Source organism: Phlebotomus papatasi, chromosome 2 (genome assembly GCF_024763615.1).
Source record: "Phlebotomus papatasi isolate M1 chromosome 2, Ppap_2.1, whole genome shotgun sequence".
NCBI lineage: Eukaryota > Metazoa > Arthropoda > Insecta > Diptera > Psychodidae > Phlebotomus > Phlebotomus papatasi.
Genome location: NC_077223.1, coordinates 106,542,907 through 106,570,247, shown reverse-complemented (window position 1 = coordinate 106,570,247; position 27,341 = coordinate 106,542,907). Strand labels below are relative to the sequence as shown.

At 36.1% G+C, this 27,341-nt stretch overlaps 3 protein-coding genes across 3 annotated transcripts in view; 2 read left to right on the top strand and 1 right to left on the bottom strand.

Annotated features, from left to right (window-relative positions):
• The window catches only part of LOC129800665 (tetratricopeptide repeat protein 37), a 26,950-nt gene extending 2,453 nt beyond the window's left edge, over positions 1 to 24,497 (bottom strand). The window contains exons 1-8 of the mRNA XM_055845232.1: positions 24,296 to 24,497; positions 24,015 to 24,223; positions 23,755 to 23,956; positions 17,918 to 19,228; positions 8,120 to 9,449; positions 7,889 to 8,042; positions 1,105 to 1,279; positions 839 to 1,023 (exon numbers count right to left, since the gene is read on the bottom strand). Coding sequence (XP_055701207.1) covers positions 839 to 1,023; positions 1,105 to 1,279; positions 7,889 to 8,042; positions 8,120 to 9,449; positions 17,918 to 19,228; positions 23,755 to 23,956; positions 24,015 to 24,223; positions 24,296 to 24,382 — 3,653 coding nt within the window. The 5' untranslated portion in view covers positions 24,383 to 24,497. The remainder of the gene's footprint in view (positions 1 to 838; positions 1,024 to 1,104; positions 1,280 to 7,888; positions 8,043 to 8,119; positions 9,450 to 17,917; positions 19,229 to 23,754; positions 23,957 to 24,014; positions 24,224 to 24,295) is intronic.
• On the top strand, positions 1,273 to 7,895 carry LOC129800681 (odorant receptor Or2-like). Its single transcript, XM_055845263.1, has 5 exons — positions 1,273 to 1,634; positions 1,709 to 1,931; positions 5,033 to 5,109; positions 5,175 to 5,570; positions 7,656 to 7,895. The coding sequence occupies exons 1-5, from the start codon at positions 1,311 to 1,313 to the stop codon at positions 7,866 to 7,868; spliced, it is 1,233 nt and encodes a 410-aa protein (XP_055701238.1). The 5' UTR covers positions 1,273 to 1,310; the 3' UTR covers positions 7,869 to 7,895.
• The window catches only part of LOC129800667 (E3 ubiquitin-protein ligase MARCHF6), a 12,833-nt gene continuing 9,956 nt past the window's right edge, over positions 24,465 to 27,341 (top strand). The window contains exon 1 of the mRNA XM_055845235.1: positions 24,465 to 25,608. Coding sequence (XP_055701210.1) covers positions 24,724 to 25,608 — 885 coding nt within the window. The 5' untranslated portion in view covers positions 24,465 to 24,723. The remainder of the gene's footprint in view (positions 25,609 to 27,341) is intronic.

The following is a 27,341-nucleotide window of genomic DNA, read 5'->3' as shown; positions in this document are numbered from 1 at the left end:
CTCAGGTTTCGCAATGCGATTCTTGGGCTTCTGGATGCAATTCCTAGGTTTCACCATGCAATTCTTGATGTTCGCGATGAAAAATTTGGGTCTCTTGGGTTCCATGATGCATATTTTTGGGTTTCTCAGTTTTCGCAATACAATTTTTGAGTTGCTTCGATTTTGCAATGCAATTTTTTGCTTTACTCGAGTTTCGCAACACAATTCCTGGGTTTCTCAGGTTTCGCGATGCGGTTTTAGGTTTCGCGATGCAGTTCTTGGGTTTTTGGATATAATTTTTGGGTTTCGTGATGAAAAAATTAGGTTTCGCGATTAAAAAAAATGGATTTTCGAGTTCCACAATGCAATTATTGTATTTCTCAGTTTTCGCGATGCCATTCTTGGGTCTCTTTTGTTTTGCAATGCATTTTTTAGGTTTCATTGATACAATTTTAGGGTTATGCCAAGCAATTTTTTGGATTCTCGGTTTTCGCGATGCAATTCTTCGGTTTCTCGGACTACACCATGCAATTTTCGAGTTTTTCGAGTTTCGCGATGCAATTTTTTGAGCTCTCCGATGCAAAATTTGGATTTCTCAGTTTTCGCCATGCCATTCTTGTATCTATCTGGTTTTGCAATGCAATTTTTAGGTTTCGTAACACAATTTTTGGATTTCGCCTTGCAACATTTTAATTTCTAAGTTTTCGCGATGCTATTCTTCGGTTTCTCGGACTTCATGATGCAATTTTAGAGTTTTCCGATGCAAAATTTGGATTTCTCTGGCTCCGTGAAGTGTTCCTCGGACATTTGATAATGGTTTCGCAAAATGAGTTACCCCTTGAGATTTTATGCAAATTACCTATCTATTTGGCCAAATTGAATAACCAAAACACTCTGAGCTAGTCGACTAGCAAATTGAAGATGTTTCGGTGAGTCGTAGTAGTTCTCCAAAAGGAATACTGCCAAGACATTCCGTAATTTAGCTCGATGTGGATATTTGTGGAGGAGTACCAGTAAATATTTCATTGCAACATCCTTTCCATGCTTTTTTTGTAACCGAAAAAAAAATTTAATGTATATTACGTCGAGAAAAAAAAACTAAATCAAATACTAATAAAAACAAACCATTAATAAGTAATATTGGGAGGAGAGAAAAGCAATATGATGACAACTATTTTCACTCATCTCCTCCTTATTGAGCTCTTGTATCACCAATTGAGCCAGTTCGTTATCTTTATGAATAATTCCCAAGGCACATGCACTGTAAAATCCCTCAATTGGAGGGTTTGGTAGCTTGAGACTGAAAGGGAAATTACATATAATTTATTTTCATGGATCTTAGCTCCCTTTTAAGGATAAATAGAAATCACGGTGAAATAAAAGAAATATTCCCCGTTGAATATCCCAGAGAAGAAAGTGCATTTGTGATAATGAAGAAGTATTTTGAGACAGTGCCATTTATGGCATTCAGCATAAGTATTTGGAAACATATGGGAATGATACTAGAACCACGTTTTACAAAACCCCGAAGATATTTCTACATGTTCATTAACATGTTCCAAAATGTCTTTCAATTTGCCTACCTCTTTCACACCAAGGAGCTCGACAAGCTAATCTTGAATGGATATTTTACATTTCTATTCCTCAATGCAATCGTAAGTAAACCAACTCAGTAGTTTAGATATTTTCTTGATTTACGACAAAATCATTGCATTTTTCCCCAATTTAGATTCGAGCCATTATCATTATCAATAGTCGGCATAAAATGGAGAAATTCATGGAAAAAGTAGGGCATTTGTATGATATTATGGTAAATTCAAAAGATGAATATATTAGCAACATGGTCAAAGAAACAGGAATTCGTGCTCATCGATTTTCAGTTTTAAATTTCTGTCTTTCTTTGACCACTGGAACTTGCTTCTTAATATATCCGGTATTTGCTGGAATGATCGGTTAGTATCTTTTTTTCTTTGTATTCAGGTTCGCATTCTCTTTCTTTCTATTACTGCTTAAAATCCAATGAGTTACGAAAATGCTTATCATTTTCATTAAAAATCGCTTTTGAGCCGGTAGGGTGGAGTAACTACTTCTCGCCATGTTTAGGAAAAAAAGGAATTAATTTTATTATAACTTTTGAACTCTTATTACAAGATAACTCAAATTTGACACAAAACTACTCAGATGTATTGACTTTTGATTCGTGAAAACAATAGTCATAGAATTTAATGCTGGACTATTTAAAAAACTAGTAATTTTTATTAACAATGCAAAAATAACCACTTCGTCTCCACTTTTCACCACTTTTCGCCAGTTTTGTAACCACTTCTCGCCACCCACTTTAAAAGGTCCAAACTCAATCATTTTAGGCAATGTTATAAAAAGAATACATTTAGCATTTCTTTTCCCTCATGATCACCTTATTTTTACTCACTTTAAACGTTCACTTCTTTGAGAAATCAAATTATAGGTCTATTGCAGAAAGTAAACAATGCAGATTCGACAATTGACAATCTGCGAAGTGAAGTTACCGTCGCCTATTGAAATGAGATGGCGACAAATGGTAAAATCATTCCAAAATATTACCACTTTTCGCCATGTCTCATTTTTACATAAAAATAATATAAAATGAAATATCAATTAACTAAATACAAATTTTATGTATTCCACTAGTGTAATTAAATATTCAATGGACAAATTATTGATCCAAAAAGGTATTTTTTGCTTGATGAAAATTTGATGACACTTACTATATTTTGGTAAGAAATATTGGATTCGATGCACTTGCTAAAAATATTACTCTAAAAAATGCTCAAAATCGTTAATCCAAAACGAATAATTATTATACGATAAAAAAGACACAGATTGACCTTACTGCTTTTCACTCCTTTACTTTCCTTTTCAACGTTTCGAGTACAAAGTATAGGAGTGAAAAGCAGTAAGGTCAATCCGTGTCTTTTTTATCGTATTACAACCCAAAGTGACCGAATTTTCCGAATAATTATTATTTTTCGACTCTATACGTAGCAGCAGTAAAAATACAAAGAACTTTGCGGCTCATTTATTTCACAAATCGCGAAAAATAGCAATTTCAATATAAGTGGCGAAAAGTGGGGCACTGGCTAGAAGTGGTAATTCCACCCTATGCTTCATTGTATAAAAAAATTTACAAGGACAATCGTTGGCTTGCTTTTTACCCCGAATATTGTTAAAAAATTACAAAAAAAATTATAATAAACACGGTAAAAAAGAGCGAACACTTATAAGGGGAGATTGTGCAGCTTCGTACGGAAAATGACGTCAAAGATTTAAGTTTTTTTTTTACTGAATGCCACTCAAACCATATCAATATACCATTATGTCAAAAAAATCTCTTACTTATTAGGTTGATAACCTCACAAAATTCCTCGAAATCCTCGGATTTACCTCTACGGGAAAATGAAAATTTAGTGGCGATTTTTACGAAGCTGTCCTGAAGGGGAATTTTTGTAACGAAATGACAAGGTCATATGACAAATTTAAACAATTTTTATGTGAAAAATTCGGAAAAATTAATCGAAAATCAGATTCATATCAGTTACTAAACGTTTGATAGGGCTCCTCGGAACAGCCATTTGATGTTCACTGGACATTAATGCTGTCCTGCTCTCGAATTTAATTCAAAAATTTGTCATATGACATTGTCATATCGTTACAGAATTCTGATACTGAAGAGAAATTCTACAACAGTATGACAATGTCATATGAGAAATTTTCATAGAAAATTCGAGAGTAGGACAACATTAAAAATCCCAGCCATTATTGCAGGAAACTCTGAAGCTTTTAGTAACTGATATAAGATGGATTTTTGATAAGTTCTTTCTAATTTTCCCATTTACGAATTCAAAGTTAGTCATATGACATTCCCATACCGATACAGAATTCCCTTCCTGATTTGCTCCAGCTTTGTACAACATTTTACCCACCTATGTAGACCTCATTTTCCCCCAAAACATTACACCGAGTCACAATAAACGTGACTCCGCAATATATTTTGAAAACTACCCATTTTTCCATAGTTTTTAAAATACAGTTGCAATGAGTTACATATATATTGTGAAACATAGAAAATTTAGTCATTACGAAGCTTCCAATGGTATCAAGCATGGGCACTTTCCCCTATTTGTTTTTACCGTCTGTAGGAGGTGTCATACGTTAATAAAATCAATTTTATGCTATTTTTGTGACACTAGGAAAATCATTTTTGCACTGCATTCTGACAGTCAGTTAAGTGCTTAGTTCACTGGTAAAAATAAAAAGGTCATTTGGGATCCTTCTAAAAGGGTCATTGCCTGAGTCAATTTGATCAAAGCAAATAGGTAAAATTGATCTTTCTTTAAAAGATCAATTGAATGATCTAAGGGTCCCGTACAGTGACTCTTTGAAAGGTTCCTTAACTCTTTCGTCTCCTTTAGGACTCTGGGTACCCATGGGAAAAATAATTTTTTTAGACTACTTAGAATCGATAAAAATTCGATTCTTTTGGATGATTACAAACTTTAAGAATGTCCAAATTTAGGATAATTTTCACGTGATACCAATTCACTCCCGAGCTTAGATATTTTTGGTAAAAAATCGTGAATTTTCGATTTTCTGCTTCCTTGCAGATATTGTGACTTTTTTGATATTTCTAGACCAGAATAAGGAAAAACCTCTCGGGGCCAATAAGTATGATAACTAACAATTACAGATTACATAAATTCGAAAAACAATTTTTTCTTAAATTTTCAAAAAAATTGTTCAAACTTTATGGGTACTCTCGTCCCCAAAAATCTAGACGTCATCTTGGAGTCCCTCAGTAGAATCACACTTGTGTTCATTTGAGTACCAAAAAAAACCGGCAAAACGGTTTTGCCAAAATTATGAGCATAAAAGCAGATTGAAATCAAACTGATAAGCATCTTCGTAAAGCAAAAGAAAATTACCATTAGAGAACCCAAAGAAAAATCACTGTTGCATATAGTGTAATAGTTTCCTAAAAATATTTTTGTTAAATTTAAATTATATTCCTTTGTAGACCTCCCCTATGGTATTCATGTTCCAGGTATTGAGTACATGAAGAGTCCTCTTTACGAAATATTATACATCTACGAGGTAACATGAAAAGATTTAACAATAATCTCTTTGTTTTTCTATTAATAAACTCTCATGAATTTCAGATACTTGTCACTGCACCTGGGGCATCCCTTTACATTCCCTTTTCCAACCTTTTCACATCTTTTTGTATGTTTGCTGTTGTTCTCGTGAAAATCCTCAAACATAAAATTAATAATCTTAAACGCCCTAATGACACTGAAGAATCAATTACGCAAAAATTGCACAATGCTCTGGAATATCACAAAGTCTTAATTGATTTTGTCGAAGAGATCAATAACATTGTCACTTATATTTGCCTAATTGAACTTGTATTCTTTGTCTTACTACTCTGTGCTCTGTTATTCGTACTCAATATTGTCAAACTCCTTCCCCAAATAATCATGGCATGTCTCTATATTCTCCTGATAATGACTCAATTATTTAGTCTCTATTGGAATGCAAACGAGCTATGGGTTGAGGTAAGGAAGATGTCATTTTATTGCCCGAACTCAAAGACAGAGCAATATATACAAACCAAAAATTTTTCAACTTAGTTACCTGATTAGAAGTCAAACGATAAGAGATATAAATTTTTGGTCTTTTATGACCCCCCTTCGAACCTGCAAAATTGAATTCTTCAAGGTAAAACTTTACTTTGACCTTCAACTTTACCTAATTTCTTTTAGAAAAAACATATCTTTTAGCCCAAAATTGTATGCAATACTTTATTTCTTAAATGGCTCTGGCACACCTTGGAGATCAGGGAAATTTCATGTACAGTAGACTCTCTCTCAATCGGGCATTTGGGGCAAAATGTCATCCAAATTATCAAGGGATTTGGGCGTCAAAGTCATTGTAAATTACACAAAAAGCACTCGATTATAAAGAATGACGATAAAATAAGGGAAACTAGAGCGAATTTGAGTAAATTTGCATCAAAATTAAACGTGAAAATAGCCAACAACATTTTTCGCCCGATTGAAAAAGAGCCGATTGAGCGAGAGTCTACTGTAATCGAAATTCACATCCCTTTCTTTCTTAAAAACTTCGCATATGTCTATCCTACTTTTTCGCACTCTTCTTCTTCTTTTGAACATCACACCAAAATAAATTCAGTTCAGTCCAATTTTGAGTGTGAAGGACTGAGATAGACTTATGCAAATCTTTTGAGAAAGAAAGGGATTCGAATTTAGACTTCATGAAATGTTCCTGATCTAAAAGGAGTGCCGGAACCATGACAAATTAAATAGGTAGCTCAACTGAATTTGGAGTGCAGAAAAATAAGATATACATATGCAAAACGTTTGAGAAAGAAGGGATGTGAATTTTGATTTCATGAAATTAGACCGAGCTAAAAGGTGTGCCCGAAACATAATGCTTCGGGCACACCTTTTAGATCAAGAAAATTTCACGAAGTCGAATTTCGGATCAATTTCTTTCTCACGTGTTTTGCATATGGTTATCTCATGATTAAACTGATGATGTTTAAATAAAGAAGAAGAAGAGTGGGAAAGAATGACACAAAAACGTTTAAGCATCAGATATGAATTTTGATTTCATGAAATTTTGGTGATGCAGTTGTACCAGAGCCAAAAACAAAAACAGATTTAGCTATTAAAATTTCAAATATGGTCAGTAAAAAATCAATTTTGGTCAATAGAAAATTCCAATTTTGAAAACAAAAAATCAATTTTAGTGAAGCAAAAAACAACAAAATAACCTATTTTGATCAGTAAAAAAAAGCGATTTTTTTTATCAGTAGTACCTTCAACATGCCTTTTGGATTAGTCACTTTTGAACGTCATAACAAATTAAATTCGGTTCAATTTAATTTGGAATGCCGAAAAATGAGATAGACATTTACGAAACGTTTGAAAAAGAAAAAGATGTGAATTTTGATTTTATAAAATTTTCCTGATCTAAAAGATGTGCCGGGGCGGTCGGGGCCATTATGAATTATTTTGGATTTTTTGGTTCGACTTTAAAGGTTTTATAATATTAATATTTTGATCAGGAAAATTTCATAAAGACAAAATTCACATCTCTTTCTGCCCTTAAGGTCACACCAAATTAAATTTAGTTCAGTCCAATTTTGAGTTTGAAAAAGTTTGACGCGAATTTTGATTTCATAAAATTTTGGCGATCTAAAAGGTGTGGTTGGTTGATGCATTATGGCTATCACACACCTTTTAGATCGGGAAAAGTTCATTAAGTCGAAATTCGCACCTCTCTCTTTCTCACACGCTTTGTATATATCTATCTCATTCTGTCGCACTCTTCTTCTTCTTTTAAACATCACAACAAATTCAATTCAGCTCAATTTTAACCTTTTTAGGGTAAAATTAACATGAAAAAGGGTAACTTTAACCTCTAATACACCTAAAATGCATAATATTAACACCGATTTTGGATCAATACTGCAGGGTAGTCAGGGTAACATTAACATTTCCGGAATGTTATTCAAGGAGAGCTCTGTCTTGGGACTTCGAGCATTTCACAGAGCAACAATACTTTCCCACTTCTTTATAAAAGACATTTGATAGCCTATTTGTTTTTTTTTACAGAGCCTAGACGTTGCTCAAACCATTTACTTTTCCCCATGGTACGAGATGAGTCAAGATACCAAAAAGAAATTACTTTTGCTGATGCTGAGAACTCAGCGACCTCTTAAAATAACAGCAGGGCATATCTATCCCTTAACACTTCAAGTCTTTCAATCACTTCTCAATGTATCATACACATATTTCACCGTATTGCGACGATTCTACAACAAATAAATCAAAAGTTATTTACTTACAATTGATACAGCACATATTTTGTGTCATCTTCATTGTGACGGACATAAATCATTGAAGACATCGCTATGAGAATTGTACCCTGTTCCAAAGCACTCAATGTCTCCAATTGCAAAAGATTTTCATACACTGCGTATGATTTCTCAAATTGTTCTTCTGTAATTCAATAAATGTTTTAATTGAAAATGAAATATTAAAATGTTGATTTATTGGGGAAAAAATGTGTAAAGTACCTTTGTAGTATGAGAAAGCTAATCCAAAAAATGATCTAAATGTTGTTTTCTGGACTTTCTCAAAAGCATCAATAGCTTCATTGAATTTATTCTGTTTTATTTTGCAATAACCCAAGTTGCAGGCTATTAAATCGCTGTCATGAGGTGTCTTTGCAATTTTAAGGGCTTTTTCGAAGGCTTCTGAAGCTGCATGGTAGAGTTTGGATTTGTAGGATAGGCATCCCTGGAGGCAAAGTGCAACTGCACTTGCATTTTCGCCTTGATCCGCAATGGACCATGTGATTGAATCATGAGCTCGTGGCAGAGCAAACATGCTCTGGATGTAGTATTGGTATCTCCCTTCTTTGAGTTTCTCAGGATCATTGACAAGGGAGCAGACAAAACGGGAATATCCCATTGCAGCTTCAACGTGATATTCCAGCTGAGTGCAATGCCTGAATAAATCCATTGCTGATTCCATCTTCTCCAATCTCTCAGCCGTAATGGCCTGACCAATCCAAGCATTGAGGTACTCATGATTGGACTGCTGAGATCGACCAAAAGCCTTATTAGCCGATCGAAGGGCAACAATAGACAAATTTCTCAGTTCTTCGAGCACAGCTTCTTGACTTTCACCATCATCAACGTGATACTTTAGCCACTTTTCACCTTCATTGAGGTACATCAGTCCCAAATTGCACCAAGCCATTGCTGATGTCTTGTTGAGACGCAATGCCTTTACAAAACAATGCAACGCTTGACACACATTGCCCAATTTCACAGATATTGCACCAAGCATATTCCAATTCTGCCAACGATTGGACTTTAGTGCAATAGATTGTTTCACATACAACATTGCTTTGCGAAGATACTCTTGCTTCAGCATCTTATCAGATATTCTGCATCCTCTCAAATACAGACATACAGCAAGATTGTACCACAATAGCCCATCTTCGGCATTCTCTTTGAGTGCCCGCAAGAAACACCTGCTTGACACCTCAAAGATCTCATCACCATTCACACAAATAACATCATCAGTGTTATCAGGTGAATACAAGTAACTCCTAACATCAATAGAGGCCAAATTTCTGGGCAGATTGGCCACCCTGAGCAAAATATTGCCCAAAAGAGCCCAATGGCAACACACAGATTTCAATTCACATGCACGTGTTGCATAAAAGGCAGCTTTCTGCAGCTGATCTCGCATAGATCCTAATCTACGCTGTCTCATTAAAACATTCCCAAGTGAGAAATGTGCTTCTGCAATTCCCTTCAATGCTGGAACATACATTGGGTGATAATCCAAAATCACCTTGAAACAACCTATTGCCTCAGTATATTGACCTAAAATCTAAAAATTTAGAACGCAAATAGAATGCTATTCTCTGAAAATGACAGGGTAAGTGTGCCAAATTCCGGCCAGCTTGCAATTTCGGCCACCTTTTTTTTTCCTCGAATTTCCATGAACTTTTAGTTTTTACATACTCTAGAGATTATACAATGCAAAAGTATAACAAAAAATGTAACTTCGACAAACGAGATGACGTGAAAAAGATATTGTAAGAATTCCCGAAGGGCAAGGAACTATGAGAATGAAGGTGGCCGAAATAGGGCACCAAAGCTATGTCTATATTTTTATTCATTTTAAAATATATTATGAATGATTTTAGAGTAAATAAAGACAGTGAACTCTTTACAAGGTTCCAAACAACACTCTTTCAGAAGAAGGAATAAAAATATGAATTTGTATTTAAAATATTACATTTAAAACTTGAGACTTTGGCGCTTGCATGCAACTATGCCGAAATTTGGTACACTTACCCTATATAGTTCCATTTCGTACTAAAACTAATCAGAAAACCTTTGCAAAATTAATATGAGGGGTCGTCAATTTCGAAGCAAACTTATGCAAAAATGGCTGAAGCAAATCCGTGAATGTACGTTGTGAGATTTATTACCTGAAGGAGAACAATAGTGACTATACAGATATACAGGAGACTCTGGTCTTGTGTTACTATAGACGATAATAATATAGATCTTCCAGGAAACATGGGGACTCTAATTCACAACGATTGCCAGAGAATTATATAAATTTGCTCCTTAACTCTTCTAGAATGTTACTGTTTAGTGAAAATTCATTAGATATAATTTGAAAACTTCTTAAATTCAAGAAAAATACGCGAGTGTAAAATGCTTCTATTGGATACATATTAATCCAAATGGAGACAAGGGAAAGTTTCTAATTGGAGACAAACAGTGTAAGTGAAACCGCAACGAAAGGCTTCCAAAACCTTGTTGAGTTGCTCTTGAGTGCAGAATTTGTTCTTATTCCTGGTCTTTTCTCCTTTCCCATTTAAAACAATAAGAAAACCTCTCCAAAAAAATTATATTTCCGGGGTTTCCTACTGAAGAATTTGCAGACACTTCAGAAAAATCCTTTTTGTTCACGAAATAGGTAATTATTTCATTTTAAAACTTCACGTACTATTAACAATAAAGATTATCATTTAATTTAACTAAAATTAGCCAGAAATATGAAATAAATGTTAAACAAAACGAATAAACAACAATCACTTTATTGCGTTTTTCATTGGAAAACATGGTCGATCGATTAAAAATTCTATGGTGAAAAGGTACACTTTTAATTAATCTGAGAAATTAACAAATTAAAATTTGTGAATATGTAAATGAATATGAATAATAAAATTAACTAAATAATGAAACTGAGGTATAGAAAATTTATAAATATAGTAATTTAGTACTGTATATATCATGAAAACAATGACGTTTCCATTTGGAGTAGCGAAAAATTTCCATTTGGAGCAGGTTTTGAATTAGTTTAATTTACCCTATTTATGTTCAGAGAATCATCAATTAGAGAAAAAATGAAAAGTTTCAACCTCAATTCGGGATCTTGTTTGGAAACGTTTAAGTATCGAATCCGAAAATTTTTCTAAGGAGGCGAAGAATTGAGAAGCACGGAAGGCTAAATTCTAATGGCTCCGGCACATCTTTTAGATCAAGAAAATTTCATAAAGTTAAAATTCATATCCCTTTCCTTCTTAAAAGCTTTGCATATGTCTATCCTACTCTTTCGTACTCTTCTTCTTCTTTTGAACATCATACCAAATTAAATTTAGCTCAGTCCGATTTTGAGGCCAAAAGAATGAGACAGGCTTATGCAAATCTTTTGAGAAAGAAAAGGATGCGAATTTAGAGTTAATGAAATTATATCGAGCTAAAAGGTGTGCCAGAGGCTTGGTAAAAATTTCTCTGCGATGAGATTGCTGTATAACTGGTGCAAAAACTTTATCGATTTTACATATTTTACAGTTTAGAAGTTAATTTCAATTATTCTTGAATGAAAATTTAATTCGAATTTCTATTTTTATGACTTCGACATTCCTTTTAAACGAGAAAAATTTCATGAAGTCGAAATTCGAATCACATAATAATTTCGCATTCTTCTTCTTATTTTAAATATCACTTTAAATTCAATTTCGCTCAAGCGAATTTGGAGTGCGAAAGAATAAGATAGACATATGCATAGCGTGTGAGAAAAAAAGTTTTTTAACCGGTTAACCGGTTTTGGATGGCTCTAAAAGCGGTTAACCGATTTTAAATTCAGGATTAGATCATGGAATTTTGAGCAATTTGTCAGAACTTTAACAAGAAGAAGAGTGCGAAAGAGTAGGATAGGCATATGCCGTACTTTTAAGAAAGAAAGGGATGCGAATTTCGACTTCATGAAATTTTCCTGATCTAAAAGGTATGCCGGTGCCATTATTCCCCGGCATACCTATGTAAAATTTCACGAAATCAAAATTTGAGTCCCTTTCTTTTTCAAACGATTTGCATAAGGGCATAAGTCTATCCCGCTTATCCCACTCTTTCGACTCCAAATTGGATTGAACTAAATTTAGTTTGGTGTGGATGTATAAAACAAGAAGAAGAGTGCAAAAGAGTAAGACAGTCATATGCCAAACTTTAAAGAGAGATAGAGATGTGAATTTTGACTATGAAATTTTCCGCTGATCTAAAAGGTGTGCCCGGTCATGAAGTAAGCAATACTGATAAATGTTTTATTTATCAAGTACTTTTTATTGACCAAATTTGCAGTTTCACTGGACAAACATATTATTTACTGACGAAATTTAAATATTTTACTGACCCTTTCTATTAAACTAGTCCATTTTGCTGCAATCCATCTATAAGATGATTACCTTGACGATTTTATATACCAGTCAATCTAGGATAGTTCGTAGGCAATACAGGGACACTTTCAAATTGATAGTGTTCTTTTTCTCCAAGACTCATTTGCAAAACGTTTATAATTTAGTATAATTTTATTTCTCAATCTTTACAAAACGTGTTCACACTCGGGGCACTCTGACAAGAATAATCAACTAGCGCCTCTCGCGCCAAACTTACAAATCACTAATTCAATTTAAAAATGAATCGTTAATTTTTATACTACAGCTCGGCCAATTCTGACCCATAATTTAAATCTTATTTAAATTAAAAATAAAAAAAAACAAAAACAAGTTAAATTTAACCTACCCCAGAGTGTAAACTTATTTTTCTTCAAAAAGCAAATCTATCCCTAATTCAGGAGATGAATGTTGCTCTGTGTCAGAACCTAGCTCACAATCATTGACACGCCACAATCGCATGTTTTTCGCTTCAACAATACCTTCATAGGGGATTTAAGTTACCTGGCATTCATCAATATCACGGATAACGTACCGATCATGAGGCAACACACGTTCAACAACATAAGGCCCCTTGTATTTTGGCATTAATTTCTTATTAATGCCGGGCGTTGTGTCAACATTCTTAATGAGAATGAAATCGCCTACTTCATAGGTTCGTGGACTGTGGTGAAAACGAGAAAATTGCTTTTCATTGTACGCTTGAACCCTTTCAATATTCTGAGAAGCCCTGTCTCTTAGGTCTTTGAGATTTCGTTCAACCGGATCCGCCTTATCTTCTAAGTATTCTGCGAGTTCATCCACGTCAGGCCCCTTCTGATCTACCCCAAACAACAATTGGCTGGGAGTACAACCAATTGATCGATGAATAGTGTTATTCAGCGCAAATTCAGCACGTGAGATCTGCTTCACCCAGTCAGCGTGCTGTGCAGGTTCACTTAATTTCGCTAATATTGGCAACAAGACACGATTAACCCTTTCCACTTGACCATTGGCCTGAGGAGATGCAACTGCGACTTTTACATGCTCTACGTTTTTCTCATCCAAAAAACTCTTGAACTCATGCGAGGTAAAGCAACTACCTCTGTCTGAAACAATCCTCACCGGTCTACTGTAATAATCAAAATACTTTGCCAGCGCACAACAGACCTCCTTAGTGCTCGTGGAAGCAACCGGGTACAAGCGAGTGTACTTTGTGAACGCATCAACAACTACTAGTACATGTTTCCTCTTTGATTGTAATGAAGGCAAAGGACCCACATGATCAACGTGAAGCGTATGGAATGGTACAGCTTTCTTCGGAATACTATGCAAATCTTGACGATTATCTTTAGACGGAGCAGAATAAAGCATACACTTTACGCAGTTTTGTATAAATGTTTCCACCTTCTTGTTCATACTTGGGAACCAATAAAGTGTCTTCAGTTTATCATAGGTCTTATTCATACCGAGGTGCCCAACCTTCTCGTGAATCTTTTGAATTAAAGCTTGTTCCATTTCGCAAGGGACATAAAAATATGCATGGTTTCTACGATCGCGCCTGTACACCAATCCATCCCGCAAAACGTAAAGCTTATCTTCCTTAGTCTCTAACTTCTTTTTTATCTCCAAAATCAATGGGTCTCTGCTTTGTGTAGCTCGTAATTGGAAGTCCAAATCAACTTCTCCTGCATAATAGCAACGACTCAATGCATCAACATGCTGCATGAGTTCACCACGTCGGTGAACAATCGTATATGAATATCCCTGCAATTCTATAACCCAACGAGCAACCTGCCTATTCATGGGCGCTTTCTTGGTTGTTTGTTCAAAAGCAATACAATCCGTTACTATAAAAAAGTTAATTCCTTCCAAGTACACACGAAATCTTCTTAGAGCATAAATAACCGCAAGAGTTTCTAGCATGAAACTTGAATATTTAGCCTCGGATTCAGTCGTACATTTCGAGTAGTATGCAACTGGATGAAGCTTCTTGTCATCCTGCCTTTGTAAGAGCATTGCTCCAAATCCCATAGAACTGGCGTCCGTATGGAGTTCTGTTTCCCGCTTAGGATCATAATATGCCAAGACTGGGGAACTAATCAATCGACTTTTCAACTTAATGAAAGCATCTTGGCATGCTTGATTGAAATCAAACGTGGCATCTTTCTTAAGCAGATCAAAAAGAGGTCTCGCAATTTTTGAAAATCCCTCTACAAATCTACGCAGGTAGGCACACAACCCCAAAAATGCCCGAACTGCTCTTACTGAGGTGGGAATTGGATAATTCTTAATCGCACGAAGATGTATATCACTTGGCTTTATTCCCTTCTCTGACACGACATAGCCCAAGTATTCCAATGAGGAGTATCCGAACTTACACTTAGACACTTGGATATCAAGTCCGTTATTTGCCAAGCAATTCAAAACGCGTTTAAGCAAAACCTTGTGCTCTTCGAAACTTTCACTCGCAACCATTATATCGTCCATATAGACAATGATTGAGCCTTCTTCAATAAATTCTCTCAATATTTGTGAAATGAACCTTTGAAATACAGAAGGTGCATTTTTGAGACCGAAAGGCATCATTGTATACTCGTATTGCCCATCAGGCGTGACAAACGCTGTATACTTGATCGACTGCTCTGATACTTTAACCTGATGAAATCCACTCTTAAGGTCCAGTAAAGAAAATATCTTCTTATTTCGCAACTGTTCTAAGCAATCGTCAATCAGTGGCAAAGGATAATTATCGCGGACCGTCAAGTGATTTAAAGCGCGATAATCGATGCACATTCTTGTGCTACCATTTTTCTTTTGCACCAATACAATTGGTGAAGCGTATGGAGAATTACTAGGACGAATCACACCCTTACTACAAAGATCATTGACAATCTCACGTACTTGTCCCCTTTCTGCATAAGAAAGCCGCCTTGGCGGACTATAGAAAGGCGTATCATTGGTCAAACGAATCTCCATCTCACATTTAGAGCCATGTGCACCATTCGAAGAGAACTTCTCAAAATATTCCTTCTCAATTAAATAACGCAATTCAGTTGACTGTTCTTCTGACAACGAAGTACAGATATCAATCTCATCATTGTTACGATCCACTCTCAATCCCTGTACATCTACCGCGTTTGAGCCAGACTCTGTGATTGTGTAAAGGAATGCCTCGCTATTCTCTACCAAGCCCATTTCTTGATTTTCTTTTACTTTGTTGGTAAAATGTAAATGTATACCGAACTTCTTGAGAGCATCTCTTCCCAACAACAAATTCATAGGCATACAAGAATCTGGAACCACCAAAATCTTTATTTCAATCTCTTTTCCTGACAGTATTAAAGTACAGTTCAATTCATCAAGGAAAGTGATTGGTGTTCCGCCAAAACCTCTGAATCGTGAAATTATTTCATGTTGGGTATTTAAAAGATCTTTTGGAATTACTGATGCTCTTACCAAACTCACTGGGCTTCCTGTATCCAGAAGGGCAACAATTGTTTTAACCGCGAGACCTTCCTTACAATGAATAGCAACACTCACCTGTACAGTAATTGGAATCTCTGACTCATCTGACTCTACAGCAGCAGCTACGGCAGCTCCAGTAGTGCAATCCTTCACCGAATGTCCTAGTTGTCCACAAGCGAAGCAACTTCCTGGTGTTCTCTTTGGTTTAAGGCAATTTGCAGACAAATGCCCCATTTGGAAACAATTGAAACATTTCCTCTGGCTTATCGGTCGACTGGATGATGAATTCTTAACTTCCCGTCCGTCGCTCATGGGCTTCAGTGGTTGTCGTTCATATCTTGGTATTAAATCCTTCAATTCTTTCAGCGTTTTGGCTCCAGCAAGCACAGCAGCATTTGATGTTCCATCTCTCAAGCCTTTGAGAACAGCACTGATAATGTCCTCTTCAGTGATTCCTTCAGCCATGGCAGCAATCTCTTCCATTGCCACAACATAACGATGAAGAGATTCATCTTTGAGGTGCATACGTTTGTCCATCTTCTGGAGAACCTCTCGAATTGACAGCTTTCTACCAAATTCTGACAAAAGCGCATCTTTCAATTGTCCCCAAGTGGTTGAATTGTGTGCCCTCAGTACCATTCTAGCTGTTCCTTTCAGCATACGTCTTGCGAACACCATCTCAGCCGGCCCTCTGATTCCAAAAGCAGCACAAACGTCTTCAAACGATTCTATCCATTTGTGCACCGGATAATCATCATCACCACTGAAGGATTCAAGAGCACCCTCGACGTCAGAAAATCTCAAGGACATGGAATTCATCGGTGGCAAGTCATCAGTTGCTCGTGCACGTGAGCCCGACAGTTCCAAAAGTCTTCGAATATCAACTGTGGCCAAAAGAGGTGGACACTGAATATCCGCATTTGTCTCATTACGTGCTGGGTCGCTTTTTTCCCCAGAAGCTGCGCCGTCTGCATTGGAATCTTTTGGAATAGCTCCACGTGTTTCAGCAATTTTCATCGTTGAAAGGCCAAGATTCACATTTTCCGCAAGTACATTGACGCCGTCTGCATCCTTTCCGCCGTATGCGTACTCTCCACCGTCTGTGGAGTTCCATGAGTACCCCCTTGCGCCGTCTGCCTCGGGAAAACCCCGGAAACTTCTCTCACAGCTCCTAACCTCAACTGGGAGTCCGATGGCATGGGCAAATATTTCACGGATTTTCGCTTCGTCTGCGTCATCCGGGAAGTACACCCCCATCCTGGTCAACTCCTTTTTAATATCTTCCACTGTAGGAGTCATTTTTGCACCCCACACCTGAGTTTTAGTATAATTTTATTTCTCAATCTTTACAAAACGTGTTCACACTCGGGGCACTCTGACAAGAATAATCAACTAGCGCCTCTCGCGCCAAACTTACAAATCACTAATTCAATTTAAAAATGAATCGTTAATTTTTATACTACAATAAACTAACTATTCAATGAAATTAATTAAAAACACAATAATTTGAATGAGAAACTTTATTTTAGTGAAGTCTATTTCAACCTTCACTTTGCAGTGAGATCCCTGGTTTGATTCTTAAAGTTCTCATAGTTTTCACTAGGTTCCTCTCTAAAATATTATCTTTCTGAGAGAGAATAAGTATGAAATTGAGCATTTGTTTATCATGGAAGTCATTCTGTATTTAATCAAATTTTTAAATATATTTAAATATATTCAAAATGTATGTTGGGCTTTCCTAATATCACTTTTTCCATGAACAATAGTTTCTGCTGGGCTATTTTCTTAGCTTAAAATCATTAAAATCACTGAAATAATTCCGATTGCAAAATAAAAACAAGCTAAAATGAGGTTATATTTCACTGTCCCAAAGTGTCACAAGAACGAGCCGACAATGCATGAAGAGCCGGCACTCATTTCATCTCATCATTTGGATCTAACGATACTATAGATTCGATTGTGTCGAATCGATACTAGCGAGAGCCAAAGTCACGAATTTGATTCAGCCACTTTGTCCTAGGTCTGCCTCGAGGTCGACGCCACCTCACAATGGCTTGCATAGCTTTTCTAGGGAATCTTCTCATTAGAGAATGTAATGGGGAAGGACCATATATTACTGATAACTAAATTTCTTATCATATAGGACAAAAAAAATACTAACCGTCTTGATATTGGCCACTTGGTACTTGCAGTAAACATTATCTTCTGTCTCTTCGACAATTCTCTGGTAAATCTTCAAGGCAGAGCTGTATGATCCATTATTGAAATAAGCATCTGCAAGGCATTCCCAACCCAAAAAATCCCTCTTATCAAATCTGAGAAGAGTACGAAAAGTATTGATGGCATTGTCATTTTTATCCACGGAAATGTAATGCAATCCCAATTGTAACCACATCCATTTCATATTTGAATCCTTAACATGACTGACACCTTGCAGAAGAAGTTCTTCCACTTTGTCACTTCTCCCTTCAGCCCTGTAAATTGCGCAAAGTCTCAAAAGAGCTTCCTTGTGAATAGGATTGAGAACAATGCAACGTTCTAGAGCTGTAACTTCAGCAGTATCATCGTCCATTGCTTTATAAGCTCTGGAGAGCCAAAAGAATGATCTTGAAGAGCAGGGATATAACTCGTTTGCTTCTTTAAAGCAAAGAAGGGAAGCATTCGTTTTCTCAAGATGATACAGTATTTCCCCTTTCAACAACAAGGTATCAAGAGCTTTCGAAGTTTGTTTTTCTATTAACCCAAAAGCTTCTTCGTAATTCTTATCATCTCTGACTGTACTAAAAGCCTTCAAGTAATTGACTTCAGAAGTATATCCTAATTTTTCCAAGAGATTCATCGTCTCTTCTACTTCCTTAGACTTTTGAAGTATTTGAGCTTTTCCCAAAAGAACATATCCTGCAGGGTCATCTGCTTTTTCCTTCAAAATCGTTTTACAGATTTTTACAGCATTATCAAGCTGATATTCTTGCTCAACGTAGCATGAAGCTAAGTCAACATTCCTCACATTGAGATGCTCCCAAATGTTAGAAGCAAGGTCATATGCTTCCGTTTTAAAATGAATTTTTGCCATAATCTTAAGGGCAGTAGCCCAATTGGGCGTTTCCTTAATCACACAATCAACAACTTCTCTGGCTTCAATCACCATTCCTTCATTGAGCAAATTAAGACCCTTTGAGAGCAATCCAATTGACGATGTTGGATACTTTTCCAACAAACTTTCAATGTAGTACGATATTTTATCAGTGATACCTGACGGAAGGCAATATGCTGCGTCAAAGGACTCAACATAAATTTTACAGATCCATTCAAGAGGGTAATTGTCGTTTTTGAATAAATCATGCATCTCAATGGCCTTTTCTATCAATAGATCTCTTTGACCCATATCATTCAACAATCTTAAATACTTTTTGTACCGCTCTTGCTGATACACATCCTTCATGTGCAAAGTATGCATCAGACTGTCGCAAAACTAAATAATAACAAAAAAAATCCTAAAGTGCAAATAATTTCTCATACTGAAAGCAGTGGCGGATATAGCGGTATCCTGATTAAGCCCCAAGATTAAAGGTACCCTCGATTTCTTTCCAAACTGCAGCAGCAAGCCAATTTCACGTTTTTTTGATTAAAAATATCTTAGCTCGGAAATTAATCCCAAAAATTCAATATTATCGGTAACTAATTCAAACTACAAACTACGAATTAGGGTAAGTGTGTCAAATTCCGACCAGCTTGCAATTCCGGCCACCTTTTTTGTTCCTCAAATTTCCATGAATTTTTAGTTTTTACATAATCCAGAGATTATACAATGCAAAAGAATAACAAAAAACGTAGCTTCGACAAACGAGATGACGTGAAAAAGACATATGAAGAATTCCCGAAGGGCAAGAACTATGAGAATGAAGGTGGCCGAAATAGGGAACCAAAGCTATGTCTACATTTTTATTCATTTTAAAATGCATTAAGAATGATTTTAGAGTAAATAAAGACGATAAACTGTCTACAAGGTTCTAAGCGATATTCCTTAAATAGAAGGAATGAAAAAATCAATTTCTTAAAGATATTACATATCAAACTTGAGACTTTGGCGCTTGCATGCAACTATGCCGAAATTTGGCACACTTACCCTAACTAATTCAAAAAAATATTCTCCCAGATTTTCTATATTTTCGTTCCGATCAGAGTCCCAAAAATTGCAAAAAGGTAAAGCAGCTCTCCTAAATCTTTTGTATGATTTTTTAGCTCATAAGTCGCTTAGTTTTACCGGTTTTACCCATTGGAATCCGTTTAAGATCAGTATTATCACAATATAAAATGATTTGATTGCTACCAAAAATTGATACGATTTCTTTGAATTTAAATTAAATTTTATTATTAAAAAATATAGGAGAAGTGTGCCAAATTTCGGCCAGCGTCTAATTTCGGCCACTTTGAGTGTAATTTCGGCCATGGAAATAAATTAATTAAAATTATGTATGTTATCTTCGAATAGTCAAATAATTCATTTTGCTTTTAAATATTTATTCATTTTAGGATGTATTAACACAAAAAGACCGTTAAATTTTAGGTATAATTTGAATTTAAATTGCGTTGAAAAAACTCAGTAAGAGTCTTACAAAAAATATTACAGATCACTTGTGTTTCTAGCAGTCTTACGATTTGTGGTGAAGTGCAAAGGGTTTTCCTTCGGTGTTTTTCATGAAAGTTGATTAGTTTTCATTTAAGATTGTTTCTGTTTATGTTAATAGTGAATCAATCTTTAAATTACGGGTGAAATTTCCCAGCTGAATCCTGTATTTCGCGTAAGAAAGTATATAATTTGTGAGCGTCTCTCGGGTGAGGTAGTGTTGCCTATTCCGGCAACAACTTTTGCTTTCCTAAATTTCTTATTCATTTTATGTTTTTTTTTTCAATCTCTGAGTTCTAAAATGTCCTGAGAAAAAAACATCGCTTCTACGAAAAAAAATGGTGTGGAAAAGGCCTTGGAAGAATTCCGGAAGAGCAAGGAACTATGAGAATGAAGGTGGCCGAAATAGGCCACCAATACTACGTTTACATTTTTATTGATTTTAAAATACATTAAGAATGATTTTAGAATAAATAAAAACAATAAACTGTCTGAGGTTGCAAGCGACACTTCTTAAAAAGAAGCAATAAAAATATAAAATTTGTATTAAAAATATTACATTTGAAACTTAAGATTCTGGCGCTTGGAAGCAACTATGCCGAAATTTGGCACACTTACCCTAATATAACCCTTTGGTAAAAAAAAATTCCAATTAGGAAGTGTTTTTTGAGGAATTCCTGCTGTTCTATAATATATTTTTTTGTAGGTATTTTGACGATTTTGGAGGATTTTGACAAATTAGCTCATGAATCTGTGTAGCTTTTCTTGGAGAAAATTTCGTTAAATGTTAAGAATAGGGTAACTGAACCAAATTTCGGCATAGTTGTATGCAAGCGCCAAAGTCTAAAGTTTGAAATGTATTTGAATTTTTTGCTACTTCTTTGTTTATCGTCTTCGTTTTCCTTGAAATCGTTCTTAATATATTTTAAAATGGGTAAAAATATAGACATAGCTTTGGCTAATATTTCGTCCACCTTGATTCTTATACTCTTTTGTCCTTCTGGAATTCTTCCAAAGTCTTTTTCACATCATTTCTTACGGCGAAGCGATATTTTTTTTTTTGTTTTGTAATGTATAATCTCGAGAGTATGGAAAAATTAAAAAAAAAATAATAGAAATTTTAGGAACAAAAGAAGTTGCCGAAATTGCAAGCTGGGCGAAATTTAGTACATTTACCCTAAGACCGTTTTGACAGACCTGAGGATTAGCCGAGAGACGACTTAGCGTAATTATATAAGAAGTAATGGCCAAACTACATTTCCATCATTTTTCACTAAGTCGTCTCTCGGCTTAAGTCGTAAGTGTGTCTTGTAGGGCATAACATCCTAAAAGACATGTGTTTTTTTGAAGCAAAATAAGCTTTACAGTTACTTAAAAAATCGGCATAAATCATGTTTCAAGCCGATTTTGACGATGCTAAAGAAAATATGTATTTATATTTTCAAAAATCCAATGTAAACTCAATATTGGTTAACTTGATGGATTTCGTTAAGTTGAAAGCTTCCCAAAGACACCAAGAAAACTTTCTCTTCTTAAAGAAAATGCCGAAAAATTGATCGAAAATTTAAAAAAAAGAATGCTCTTTGTTTTAAAAAAATCACCATTTTATCCATTTTTAGTTTAAATAGATTTTTTGGTTTTTTTTAGAAAGCTCATAGGATTCAACAAAGGACCTTTAAAAGCCCAGTAAAGGTTTCTTTTTACGGTTTTTCAATGTTAAATATTAAAAAGTCTCGATAGAGCGCATTTATCAAGCGAATGGGCTCATGGGGCTCATGTTTGGGCTCGTTGGAAAGGTCTTGGAATTTCCTATAAAACTAAACCGGTTCTAATCGGTTCTGAATCGGTAATAAACCGGTTCATAGCCTATAACTAATTTTTATTTAAAAATAAATTCTATTACTTTTAAAACTATTCTGGGGATCTTTTGAGTGGTGAATCGGTTCAAATCGGTTGAAAACCGGTAAACGGTAAATGATGCGAAAATACTTTTGAGGTATAACATTTAAATAAGCCGCAAATTCAATCATTTCAGAAAGCCTGGAACGCTTTGCCACACATTTTACAGAATTTTCTTGAGAAATAGTGGGAAACTGATGGGAATGCAGTCTATGTCGAACGATCTCTCGGTATAGGATGTAAGTCTGTCCAACAATTGTGCTAATCAAACATTTCTCAGGTAAAAGGCCAGAAGAAATTTGCAAAGGTAAAGAAATTCAACTGGGATTTCGTATCTCTTTGATAGTAATTGACCAACTGTCCCAAGGGCCCCTTCTCTATTTCCCGACAGGGCCTTTAACTCTTTCGTCTCCTTTGGGACTCTGGGTACCCATGAAAAAAATAATTTTTTTAGACTATTTAGAATCGATAAAATTTCGATTCTTGTGGATGATTACAAACTATAAGGATGTCCAAATCTAGGATATTTTTTGCAGGATCCCAATTAACTCCTGAGCTAAGATATTCTTGGTCAAAAATCGTGAATTTTCGATTTTCTGCTTCCTTGCAGATATTGTGACTTTTTTCATATTTCTAGACCCGAATAAGGAAAAACCTCTCGGGGCCAATAAGTATGATAACTAACAATTACAAATTACATAAATTCGAAAAACAATTTTTTCATAAATTTTCAAAAAACTTGTTCAAAGTTGATGGGTACTCTCGTCCCCAAAAATCTAGAGGTCAAATGTGAGGTTATCCCGCCAATGCCCGCCATTTGCTTTTTGAGACCAACCTTGTAAGAAAATTCAAGCGGGAGCGAAATTTTTGCCAATATGGCCGATAATTTTGACATTTGGCAGCGAAAAAGATTGCTTTCGGGGAAGTTTTTCCTATTCTTCCAGATTTTGGTGAATTCTGATTGTCCAGGAAGTGTTTTTTTGGCTCTTGAGAAAGCTTAATGTGTCTGCAATAACATCCTGTTGAGAGAAATGTGTGTTAAAGTGTTATTCTGTGAAATATTTTGAGGAATCTGTTGGCAAGCAGGAGCTGGGTGTCCTTTTTAGCACTTCCTGGACATCCCACAAGATACTGGTCAATAATTCTTCTTGTTTTAGTGATCAACATTGTAAAGGAGTCATTTGAAATGCAAAAATAATTCACAAAATTGATATTATTGGCTTTTGGAAAATTGAAGTTTGTCCAAGTTTCTATCTTTTGCATTCTTTAGGGGACGAGAGTTCCCATGAGTTTTCCAATTTCCCAGAGGCGGAGAAAATTCTTTCTCTACAAAAGTATCATATTTGACCACTAAGACTTACAATAAAGTGAGATTTACTGAAAATCGTTCGCTGGATATGTTGTGGTCCGGAAAGAGTTAACCTTCTATATCCGCCACTGACTGAACCAGGGAACCAGAAAAGAATACTCACAATATTCGAAAACTTTTCATCAACCTCCTTCTGCTTTAGAAGCAACTCAGACAAATGCAAATAAGCAGATTCTATCCTCTTTGCATTGTCCCCATTAGGTGCCAGAGATAATTCTTTTTCATAAATCCTAACCAGGGTACTTATGTCTGAAATCTCCGTTGAAGTTCTCAGTAACTTGGAATGAAGTTCCTCGAATTTGTTTCTACAGAAATTTTCCTTGCTAGTAATCTACTTGAAAAAAAGTAATCTTCTGTACTCACGGAGTCAATTCCAGGAGTTTCCTGTATATTTCCGGACAATGTTCCGGAGCTACGCAAGTTGCTAATCCTTGTAGGGCAGATATGGGTTCCTTGGAAAGTGTCAAGGCTTTCCGTAAGTATTTTTCAGCTTCGGCTTTTGATGAATTCTGGTAGATTGCTCCCATTAAGACATGGGCCATGTAATTCCCAGGATCCTTTTTGATAACTTCCTGAATAATCAAAATAAAGAAAAGGTTTAGCAAAAGTGAACAGAAATATTTGAGGTTATTAAATATTTTTACCTTGCATATTCTGATTGCTTTGTCATTTTCCTTATTTCTAAATGCACTGTTTGCATCCTTGAGCGATTGCTTGATATCGCTGGACATTTTTTAAAATCACTGCCAATTATTTTAAGAAAAAACAATAAAAATATTCATGTGTTTATCACTGATTTACATTTTTCAACTAAAACTAAAAATCACTTTGCTGCTACTAGAGCCATCTGTGAAAAAAGTTTTGAATTACAAAGTGACAGCAAATATTTGCGTAATTCTTGCGAAAAAAAGGAAAAATTGCTTGTAAAACAAAATATTTTAATTAATGGTCCCTAATTACGTGCTTTTAGTTCAATTAGTGATTATAGATAAGCTGTGCTTAGTGTTTGAGTGAAGGAAAGGGTGGGAAAGTGAGAATTTCCAATTTCTTGGGGGAAAAAACAATTTATAAGATGGAAGATTTGTCTCAAGAAAATATTTGTCGGGTTTGCCGATGCGAAGGACAATCAGACAGGCCACTTTTTTTCCCTTGCATTTGCTCCGGAAGTATCAAATGGATACATCAAGATTGCCTGATGCAATGGATGCGATACTCCCGGAAGGAATTCTGTGAATTGTGCGGCCACAGATTCTCCTTCACTCCGATCTACTCACCTGACATGCCACGGGTACTTCCTCTCAGAGATGTGGCTGGAGGCCTGGTGAGTTCAATAGCCACAGCAGTCAAGTACTGGCTCCACTATACACTGGTGGCACTGGCGTGGTTGGGAGTTGTGCCCTTCACCGCCTACAGAACCTACAGGTTCCTCTTTTCTGCCTCCTACGACATGCTCCTGTCCCTACCCATCAACATGTTCTCCACCGAGAACATTGCAGCCGATGTCTTTCGAGGCTGTTTCGTAGTCACTTGCACACTCTTCTCCTTCATCGGACTCGTCTGGCTGCGAGAGCAGATCCTGCACGGAGGCGGCCCGGATTGGCTTGAACGGGATGATCCGCCAGTACAGGAACCACCGCCTCCTCCAAATGTCGAGCAGGATGAGAATTTGGTGGAGGCCAATAACAATATTAACAACAACAATAACAATAACGACGTTCAGCAGAATGTTGAGGCAAATTTGCAAGTGAGGCCAGCTCACGACAACGGAGTTCTCGATCCACAAATGCCATTCATGGATAATCCAATCAATCGAGAAGAACCACCAGTTGCTGATCCCGATGAACCGGAAATTGGCCAGGAAGTGGTGGGCGATGAAGCCAATTGGAATCCAATGGAATGGGACAGAGCCGCAGAAGAATTAACCTGGGAACGTCTGCTGGGCCTAGATGGATCCATGGTAAGTCGAGAATTAAAATTAACTAAATATTTGATTTTTTTAGGGTAGATTTGGGTAATTTGGAATCAATAGATTTTCATTTTGAGTTTTGGTTCAAATGGGAACACGGGGAATTTTGCAATTTGGAATAACCCGGCTAACACAAGGCAATATGCTACCCGGATTGGCTCATTTTCATACAGTACTTAAAAAAATACTAAAAACCAAAGGCATTGCAATTAAGTACTCATTAAGTGCTTAATAAAGTATAGTTATGTCAGTCGGGATCCCTGTAGCCGATCGACCGCAAAGTTTCACAGTAACAGAAAATTCCCTGGAATTTGTCTTATATTTTTCCGCGAGAGTTTCCGTAGAAATAAACGCTAATATTCTGCATGGAATTCTGCGGAGTTATCAGCTTTTTTTCGCATGGATTTCCTGGAAAAAAAAAGTCCGAGGAATTTTCTTGCAACATATCTGAGAGCATTCCCTGGAAATTGATTCAAAATTTCCTTTGAATATTCCGAGTATATTTTCTGATATCTTTCCGACCAAGACTCCATGGAAGTAAGCGCGAAAATTCTGCAATTATTTTTCGCCCTAACGCTATAGTTCTTGCGAGCTGGACATACTCAAATGAACGATATGGTAGCAATATTTTCAATTCAAAAGTAGAACAATTGAGTGTTCGTCTGACAGATGAACACTCTCCAAGTTCTAAGCTGCCAATTGGCACTGATCGTCCATATTTGTGGATGTTTTTTTCTGGAAATTCTCTATGAAAGTTCCACGAAATTTTTAATCAATTTTTGGAATTATTTTAAAGAAAAATATATTTAAAAAATCCACTGGAAAAGTCGTGGAATTCCGTAATATTAAACCACGGAAGCCTCTAAGGCCGTTGCATGGAAATTTCCACGGAGAATTTCGTGGAAATAAATAGGATTTTTCCAAATTTTTAAAGGGCTGACTGCCGATTATACGCTAATAACCCATAGGAAAAGCCGTGGAAATATTCGTCAGAGAAAAGTCCATGGAAACTCGCGGACATTTCTTATTACACGGTCCTATACAGAGTTCCGCAAACGTCCATGGAACGCTAAGAAGAAATTGAGCGTAAAATTCCATCTCGGAAGCTTATGCGGATTTTGAGCGGTAAAATTCAGGGAATTCCATACGGATTTTTAGCAGTAAAATCAGCGGACATAGCAGAAAATGCTACTGGAAGTCCAGTGGAATCGCTGCGGCCGTTGGCTATAGGGGAAGATCTGTTTAACGTCAATAGACTTTCACCTGGTTGATCTCCTTTCGTCAATACAAGGCATTAGCTGTCCTTCCGCCGAGGAATTTCATGGAAAAGATGATAGAGAAATGGCATGATCTGATGACTGGGCTAGCGATAGCCATTGCCTGAATTCTAGTTCCCGGCAGTTCAGGGTGCCTCCCAGTCTCAAATTTGTTACAAAAGGGACAGATAATCCTAACCGGCTTATGTAGGTGAGATTCTTAACGTGAGCTAACTCGGAGTGCATGCAAATTCGATTTGGAGCTGAAGTTGGGAGACGCCATTCAGTTATCTTGAATCAAATTCGTGAAATTATACAAATTTTGTATTTAAACCAAAATATCAAGGATTGGGATGAACTGGCACAAAAGTGATATATGGGTGAAATGTAGACCAGAATGTACTCTATAATTTTTCTATAGAACATGATCTCATCGAGTACTCAGAAGCCAAGATAAGCGAGGTTTTT

What these genes read in the sequence shown, in the direction of transcription:
- LOC129800681 (XM_055845263.1), top strand. Translation starts at nt 1,311, where the DNA reads ATGGATCTTAGCTCCCTTTTAAGGATAAATAGAAATCACGGTGAAATA. An exon ending in TTCTATTCCTCAATGCAATC is followed by an intron (nt 1,635 to 1,708) that starts GTAAGTAAACCA and finishes TCCCCAATTTAG; the next exon opens with ATTCGAGCCATTATCATTAT. An exon ending in GGTATTTGCTGGAATGATCG is followed by an intron (nt 1,932 to 5,032) that starts GTTAGTATCTTT and finishes ATTCCTTTGTAG; the next exon opens with ACCTCCCCTATGGTATTCAT.